The sequence below is a fragment of the Geospiza fortis genome, unplaced genomic scaffold (genome assembly GCF_000277835.1).
Source record: "Geospiza fortis unplaced genomic scaffold, GeoFor_1.0 scaffold166, whole genome shotgun sequence".
NCBI classification, from domain to species: Eukaryota; Metazoa; Chordata; class Aves; order Passeriformes; family Thraupidae; genus Geospiza; species Geospiza fortis.
Genome location: NW_005054310.1, coordinates 11,108,269 through 11,116,741, shown reverse-complemented (window position 1 = coordinate 11,116,741; position 8,473 = coordinate 11,108,269). Strand labels below are relative to the sequence as shown.

At 38.9% G+C, this 8,473-nt stretch overlaps 1 protein-coding gene across 1 annotated transcript in view; it reads right to left on the bottom strand.

The window, feature by feature from the left end:
• Nucleotides 1–8,279, bottom strand: part of TWF1 (twinfilin actin binding protein 1) — an 18,408-nt gene extending 10,129 nt beyond the window's left edge. Inside the window, exons 1-5 of the mRNA XM_031055574.1 lie at nucleotides 8,237–8,279; nucleotides 5,426–5,503; nucleotides 2,672–2,850; nucleotides 1,369–1,464; nucleotides 63–167 (exon numbers count right to left, since the gene is read on the bottom strand). Of these exons, the coding sequence (XP_030911434.1) occupies nucleotides 63–167; nucleotides 1,369–1,464; nucleotides 2,672–2,850; nucleotides 5,426–5,503; nucleotides 8,237–8,264 (486 nt within the window). The 5' untranslated portion in view covers nucleotides 8,265–8,279. The remainder of the gene's footprint in view (nucleotides 1–62; nucleotides 168–1,368; nucleotides 1,465–2,671; nucleotides 2,851–5,425; nucleotides 5,504–8,236) is intronic.
• Nucleotides 8,280–8,473: the final 194 nt, after the last annotated feature.

Genomic DNA, 8,473 nt, shown 5'->3' with positions numbered 1-8,473 from the left:
CCCTACAATACATTTGGAGTTTTGCACCATTTCCCACACATGCTTGAAGACATTTTAGGTACCTCGTTAATCTTAATTTGTCGAAGTTCCTCTTCTGCTGCAGTCAAAGGTGCAGGGGAGGATTGTGATATCAAATATTTTTTATATCCATTCAGTGAAACATCATCCTGAAAGCATAATATCAATATTTAACAGGGTTTTTTTAGAATTTCAGAAACTTTTCTTCAATGATTTTCTATGGAGCATTGCAAAAATCAGTTGCTTTCCATACAGTTATGGTCATTTTATTTCAATATTCAATATTCCATTATGTCTTATTTCAGAATCCCAGAGGTACCCAGTTTAATACATATGAATTAGCAGGTGGGATCATAATAGGGGTCCACCACAGTAACAGTGCTTGTTGCAACCAAACCATTCTTAGGTTTAACAAAATAAAGACGAAGTAACCCACTGGATGCTGATGATCAAGATCCTGAGTGAGATCAGCAAATTGAACACCTTGAAGAAGCTGTGATTTTCACATAGATGAACATTAAAGACCAGCAACAATTAAGAAGTTTATAAAGACACTGATACCAGCATTTTAGAGATATATAAGCTGTAACATAATGAGCCTGGGAAAAGTGAGTTATATCAATGTCATCTTCTGTGTGCCCCAGGCCCATTCTGAAATAACAGTAAGACAGATCTAATGCTCCCTCCTCAAAACTGAGATGGAAGCTCAGACTCGTAGGGCTAGACACAAATTCCATATATTACACAGACAGCTAATGGTTTGGTGCAAGGGGCAGCGAAAGACTGGTTTATTGAACAGACAGGAAAAAAATAACAGGATCCCTACCAGTAAATCCCCTTAGCACATCTACTCCCTTGAATACAGCCTCTCCATATGTTTGTTACAATAATGAAGCCTCCATGACAGGTTAATGATAAATATAACAAATTATTTACTCAGTGAGCAACAGAATTATTAGTCTCATGTCCACCACAACACCCCACTTCTCTTTCACAGCTTTCTTCCCCTACTACAATATCCTCTATTCTTCCTCAAACCTCCAACTCCTTGCATTCCATTAAAGAACTCATGCTCATGCAATGAGATTAGAGATATGCCTATTATTCTTAGGTTATTTAGTTTTCATAATGATTTGAAGCAAGGACTTCTAAGCCTGATGGTTAACTATACCTATTAACTTGTTTGAGTGAGCTTAAACATACTCTAACACTGGAATAACACACACAGCTTTTAACTCTTTTTTCTTTAATCCAAAAAGACCATAAGCAACCCACATTCATACCAAATAACATCAGCTACTATATTCAGTATTTAAAGTCAGTGTCCTGACCTTGAAAAGAAAAACATACCTGTACTGTTCCAAATACTTCATCCTTAATATGGCCACCTCCAAACTCTTTCTTCAGCGTTGCTCGGGTTGCTGCATACAACATTTTTTGACGAACCTAGCATATAATAGAACAGTAGCTTTTTGGTTTGGTTGTTTTTTAAAATTTTGCTGTACACAGAGAATCCAGCATGTTGGTGTACCAAGTCCATCAACAAACAATACTTTCTTGAACAAGTATTTCAAGAGTGGAAACTTCACTATAAACTTGTAGAGCTCTGAATCATGATACTTACTCATATTATTAAACTCACAAGGTCATGATACTATGTATTATTATCAAAGTAACTTCAAAACTGAATTGCAGCTTTAGTTGGAGTATAAGCTTTTCTTTAAATGGGAAAAAAATCAACATAATCGTTACTAATTTTAAATGGGAAAACCCACAATTGTTTGAATCTTTTGTCATCTTGTCTGTGTACTAATGGATGCAACAGACAGCAAAAAAGCAGACTAGAACTAACTCACTATTACTTTTGATTTGATAGTGACTTTAGATAGTTATGGTTCAACCACAGAGTGGAAAAATTATATTTGCTCCCTATTAACTTGTTGTCTCACACAGCCACTCATTCTTCTCTCAGCAGTCCCATCATCCCACTTTATTTCACCATCATGTTATCCTCTCCACAATACTTCACCTTTTCCACATAATCATCTCTATGCTCATCAACTTTTGATGTCTTATTATTTCCTAAAAAGCAGTAGGAATACTGGAACAGCTTTGCTTTCTGCCTTCTCTTATCCCATGTTCCCAGAACCTGTATCCTAGTTTCTCCTAGAAATCCTTAATTCTGACCTCGGTCCTCTCCCATGCTCTCAAAGCACTAAGAAGGAGTGTATTCTGTGGCACACCACATAGCCACAAGTGCCAGCTGGGCAGCCAGCAAGCCAAACAGAATAAACAGCTTGAGCTCACACTGTAATTCTTCTCTATATGAGCACCCATTAAGATTTTTGTCCTATATCTTTCCATAAATTTTCTGAAATCCTGACAGTAAGACAGACAAACAGGGCAAAAAAACTGTATTGCGTCCACCAGTCAGGCTAAAAATACATTGGATCATCTGTACTCCATCTAGACCTACTCATTTGCTCTTTAATCATCTTAAAGAAACATTTTCCTAGCTGTTTTCTTCTGGGAATGTAGGAAGAGGTTGGGGAATGCTTCATTCCTCAAATCCTTTTCGTTTATATCTCGGATTCAGATCAAATGGTACTGTTGAAAAATCATTAACATGAAGCCTCTGATGACTGTTACTTACAGGAGAGTGATCAGGTGACCATGCAATGAAGATCCATTCATATCCTTGAGCATTCTGTGAATCTAATCTGTATAATATGTAACATGGTTGCTTGTCTTCAAGAAGGGGAAGGACAAAGGAATCATAATCCTTTTCCCATGATCCAACTGGCTGTCTAGAGGATCCTACAACAAGCTGCTCTAAAATCAATAACCAAAGCTACAGGTTAGCAATTATACAGTTAATAGCATCTGTCAAAATTAATAATTACAATAAGAAGTAAATTGGACACTTAATTGTTCATAATTATGCCCAGAAGAATGCAAGACAAGAACAGTCAGTGTAAAAGTGGGTGAATTCCTACAAAAGCTGTGTATGTTCAAACCCTAACTTACTTTAACCAAAATTCTGATAGTAGAGAAGTAACGTGCTGGTTGTCATCAAGTTCTTTGATCTGAAGCAATACTACTGATTTTAGTTTTTCTAGCATAACATACACAGAAGGGAAATAAGAACTGTGTTCTAACACTAAGTCTATTTTTTAATTTGGAATACTTAGGTATAAATAAGATAAGAGTAAATTTTCCAATTTTAGAATTATAATTATATTGCTCTTGGTATAATGTATTACTGTTTGTATTCATTGTAAGGACTCAATAACCCAGTTATACAGCGAAAAGAGTTTGGAATGAATATGCTTGCACTAATCACTAACTTGTCTATGTAAGCAGATAAATCTCTTTCTAACATAGCTTCACAGCTATGGTCTCTTTAAATGACTGAAGTTGTTTATTATGTATAATTGGTTTAAGTCTGTATAGAACACTTCAATGGTATTTAATTATGTGAACAGCTGTAGCAACAAGATTTTTCTCTTATTTATACATCACATCTCTGTTTCCAAAGGAAATACTAGCATACTGTCTTACAAAACAGCTTCCCAAGCATTACTAGCCCACACAAGTGGAATAGAAATACCTTGTTTAAATGGGGTCCTGCAACAGTTTGAAGACCATCATAGTAGCTAGTATACAAATCACCTTTTGGGAGCCTAGGTCTTAACTTACAAAACTTCACACAAAAGTACAACAGCATACAAATGCCTCTACAGCAAAACTTTGAGCAAAAGCATTTCACTACAGTAACTGAGAACATGAACAGCTCAGGACAAGGGTGTCTGGCCCTTCTTTGAATTAGACACAAAGTACCTGAACTACCTGAAGTTGTACACCCAAACCAAGGGTATTCAGAATGTACTTGCCAATTCTGAATTCTAAGTGGATTTATACCCACTTGGATTTAAGACACAGCCAGAGGAACTTCATGCCCAGCAGCAAATCTCTTCTCTTATTAACTCAGATTAGCAAAACATGATTTGAATTTTATCTGTTGGCTACTATCTGTTCCTTAAAGCTCCTGAAGACAGATGAGGAACTGCTCTTCTTCCAGTATACTGGGAGTTTTACAGGTTTCTTTTTGAAATGCAGAAAATACTATCAAAGACTGGATTCTGCTTCTTATGGAGATGAAATGCATATACCTATACCTATATGTTTATATCCATATATATGTTTATACACATGAGTACATACACACAAAAATAGGAAATGAAAAAATAAGGAAAGTATTAATTTTTTATCTTATTTCTAGGCTTCACTTCATATTGTAAAGTAGCATATACCCAAAAGCATATTGTTTTGCCTTGGTTAATGGGAAAAAAATACCAGAACAATGGTTTGTCAGCATTTACTTTGTGCTACTCAGACTATCACAAATCCTGCCTGTAATCTTACTACTCCCACAGCCTTAAAGAAACCTATCTTAAAATATCAGAAGACTTCCTAAGGAAAGCAAACACAAGGAAGGTAACAGTAGGTTATATACCTACCAATGAAAGTGTCTCTGTATCTGTGTATGTATGCACATGTAACTTTCTCCAGCTAACAGATTTTTAGTGTACTGTAAATGAATGAAGTCTAAAACAAATGCCTTCAAAGTGGACAACTGACATGCTTGAAAAGATGGACTAAACCAGGAAATATCTTATACAACCAACCAACATTGCTATTAAAGAAAATAAAAGTAATTATATAGTCTGTCTTTCAATGTTTGCAGCCTACATCCCTTGCCAAGAAGTTCAAAAATCAAACTCCAGTTCTGATTGAAACTGTGTAATTTTCTATTTAAACATATATGTTGAGATTTAAGAAACAGCTTTAACTATGAAAATTTAAATAAAGTCACAGATTTATAAAGATATTTTCAATGTAGTCAGATTACCACTTAAACATCTGCTTTAGCAGGACTTTCTACATGCAGCACTTTTATCTGCCTTTTTAACCAGAATATATCAGTATAAAATTTACAGTTCTACATTTAAGGTGACTGGTTGTTGTGTAGGACTAGATCTCTGTCTAGTGAAAGTAAACAGTGTCCAAATGCCTCACAGGTGTGGAAATTTTAATTTCCTCTACTCTTTCTTTAGTAAGGGATAAGAATAAGCTTATTTGTACAATCCATAGAAAATACAGAGCAGTTCTCAGTAAAATATAAAATTACATTTGGGTGAAAAATTCAAATGCAAAAATACAATAATATTGTAGTAAAAAAGCCTAGGATCACCAAAATTTAAATTTTACCTTCTGTATATGAAAAGCCTTAGTAACATTAAGTTTGGTAGAGTTCTGCTTTTTAAACAATTGTATGTGTAAGTCATTAAAACAACTAGGAAAATATCTAAAAGAACCATAAAAAAAAGAATAAAATTTGACTAACCATTGTCAATGACTATTTTTAAAAGCCTGTATTGTCCATTTCTGGCTCCAACAAAGATGTCTTTAACACTTCCACTAGCTGAAAAAGAGAAAATAAAAGTAATCAAATTAACACATTTCACTTCCCTAGGACAAAGAATATTCATGAAGAACAACACTCGAAAAAATGTACAACGGGCCCTTTGCTGCAAAGTTGGACAGCAAAACAAACCCAGGAGTGATGCTGCTGCTATGCTGCACACTGTTCCAACCATCAGCATACCACACAAGGATGAAAGGCAACATTACAAAACAGCCCTGCTTTCTAGCATACCAAATGATCTTCAACATTGTGAAAACTACAGGTGACATCATATCATCAATCTCATGTTTCAGAGTTAACACAGCAACACAATAAAAATATGACGCATCTCAAATTACAACAGCTTCACCAAGTCTGCAGGCTTAGCACAAACTTTTAGACAGAAACTTTACGCCTGCCAGGAAAATGTTAGAGCTTGTCTGGCTGAAGTGATGGTCTTTCCTGAGAGCACCTCTCTGCAGAGTACCAGTGAAAGCTGCCACTCACTGTTCATCTTTCATACTGCCTTATCTCCTTCTATGGTTGACAACATTGTTTAAGCCCCAACTTACTGTAGCGGGATAGCTTTATATATACAGTATAAAGTAACTTTGAATTTATAAAGTAACTAAAATATTTTTACATGTTTGTAAATCACATTGACACTATACCACCACCATGACAGACTCAATTCCATAAGCACACCGAAGAACTGCTCTTGACTTGCATGAAGACCATTCTTATCTCAACTGCCCTGCTCAATAATCCGAGTGCAAATCAGTTTAATTATGCCAGAGACAGAGAGTTGTACGGATTTACTGAAAAACATTTATTGCAAGCTGGTCCTTCAAGTAATCCCATAGGACAGAGCATAGCACCAGCAAAACAAACATCACACCAGGAAACAAATAAAATGGATTATTTATAGTCGGGTTGAGGCCAAGTGAACAGATGGGATCCGGCAACATTACTGCCCATACTCAAAACATTTTACATTTATGTTCATCCAAGTGGTGCCAGCCCCATCCTGAGAGTCCAAAATGGCATGTTAAAAGAACATGTTAAACAAACTGCAGTGGGTTTCCAGTTCAAGCCCAGTTTCATCCCAGCTGTCACCTTCCCCAGTGCAGACCCTCACAGTAATTTCCTGCCAGCTTTTCTAGTCATCTCTGCTGGTCCACACTATTCCATTGAGCAACCAAACATTGTGCCATTTTCTAGACTTTTTGTTGCCCCAAAACATTCTTTGTCCTCTTCTTGTCTATTATCCTTTTGTTCCTTATTCTCTCATTTCAATACGACACACCAAAACAAGAACAAAATACAGCAGCCTCTACACCAATTCCAGAACTGTGACAGTTTCCTGCAAAAATATTTTGAGGCACTTGTGAAACGAGCTCACTATCAAGTGATCTATGGGTTTTGCTCATCATGAAGGTTGTTAAATTCCCAACAGTGATATTATTTTCTTCTTAAAATTCCTGCATATCAGAGGGCCACAGAATCAAAATCTGGGCTTATTTCACAACTATTTTGCAGGGAACATTATATTAAAATTATTTAGAAGACTATAAACCCATTCAATTTTATTTCCCTCCAGTTACTGCATTCTGTAACTTCCTACAGTATTTATCTGCACTGGCCTGTTTAAAATGTCCAGTCCTTTTAGCAACTGCCTGGTACGTATCACTGTGCCCATGACTTCATTTCTGTTTCCAGAAAAAAGCAGCCCATGCTGCCAAATCTTGTAATTGTTTATGAGTGACAGTAGCCTGTTTGTAGCTAAAGCCAGCAATGGCACAAGTAGAGCTATTCCTCTTCCAAATGGCAGAGGCTGATGCTTTGCTGCAAACAGGACTCCTGATTAGTGCCTGCTGAGGCAGGTTCCCGAAGGAAAGCTGCCGAGCTTTCTCTCTCTACAGCTCTCCTCAGAGGACAAATGATTCTCAGACAAGAAGCAGAGCTGCAGAAGAGGATTAGCCACTCTTTTGCTTACAACAAGCAACAGAGTATTATTCTGCTCCTCCCTGCCCGCATCGCCTGGAGAACAAGGGATTACGATTTACAAACTAACAGGTTTCCCCAGACTGGGAAAAAAACCCATTCCAGGCGCACCTCTAGCCTGAGAACGGCTGAAGAACTTAAAACAAGAAGCTGCAAAAAGACTAAAGATTGGCATGCAAAGGAAGGAAGAGAGGGAAAAGGGTGCAAACCACACGCAGCCAATGGACAAAAAAGGGCATAGAAGAGCAGCTAAGGGCTGCCGTGGCTGGGACAAAAGTCACCTTCAACAATAAATACCGGAGAGCAGGCAAAGTACATGGTGCTAGTCACCGAACACGCAGATTGCAGAAATCCAGACAGTAAAACCCGACCCCTCCATAATCCTGCTATATAATCCCTGCTTAGCAATTCTGTGATTCAGAGGAGACCGCTAATACTGCGAAACAATACGCTGTCTCCTTCTAATTGCTCCTCGCACCGTCCAAGGCCTGGAAACACGGGAAAAAAAAGTTCCCACATACTTTCCCCCTTTGTGGCCTCCAGTGATGAGCTTTATAGTGGACTCCCGTACGCCAGGGCTCCTGCTCCTCCCCAGGGCTCTCGCTCCACGGGAACCAGCAGCGACCTCCGGCATATCCCGTGCTGTCCAACCCATCTCAAACTCGGTGCGGCGACCCCGAGCAGGCGACAGCCCCCGGCTGGACGCTGACTCCGCCACCGTAGGAAAACCTGCACTGGAGGAACCACCTGAGCCCAGGCGGGCCGTGCCTGCCATTCATGGGGCTCTGCAGCGAACACTTTCCTCGGGCGGGCTCCCTGCCTCCCCGGGGAGGACGGGCGCGCTTCGCCGGGCCAATAAACCCTGCATGCTCCGCCTGACTGGGAACGGAGCTATGGGTTGGAGCCCGAGGAGCCGTGGCCGCCGGGGACGAAACCAGCAGCAGCTCCCCCGCTCGCTCGCCGCCTCGGCCGCCCGCGGCGCCA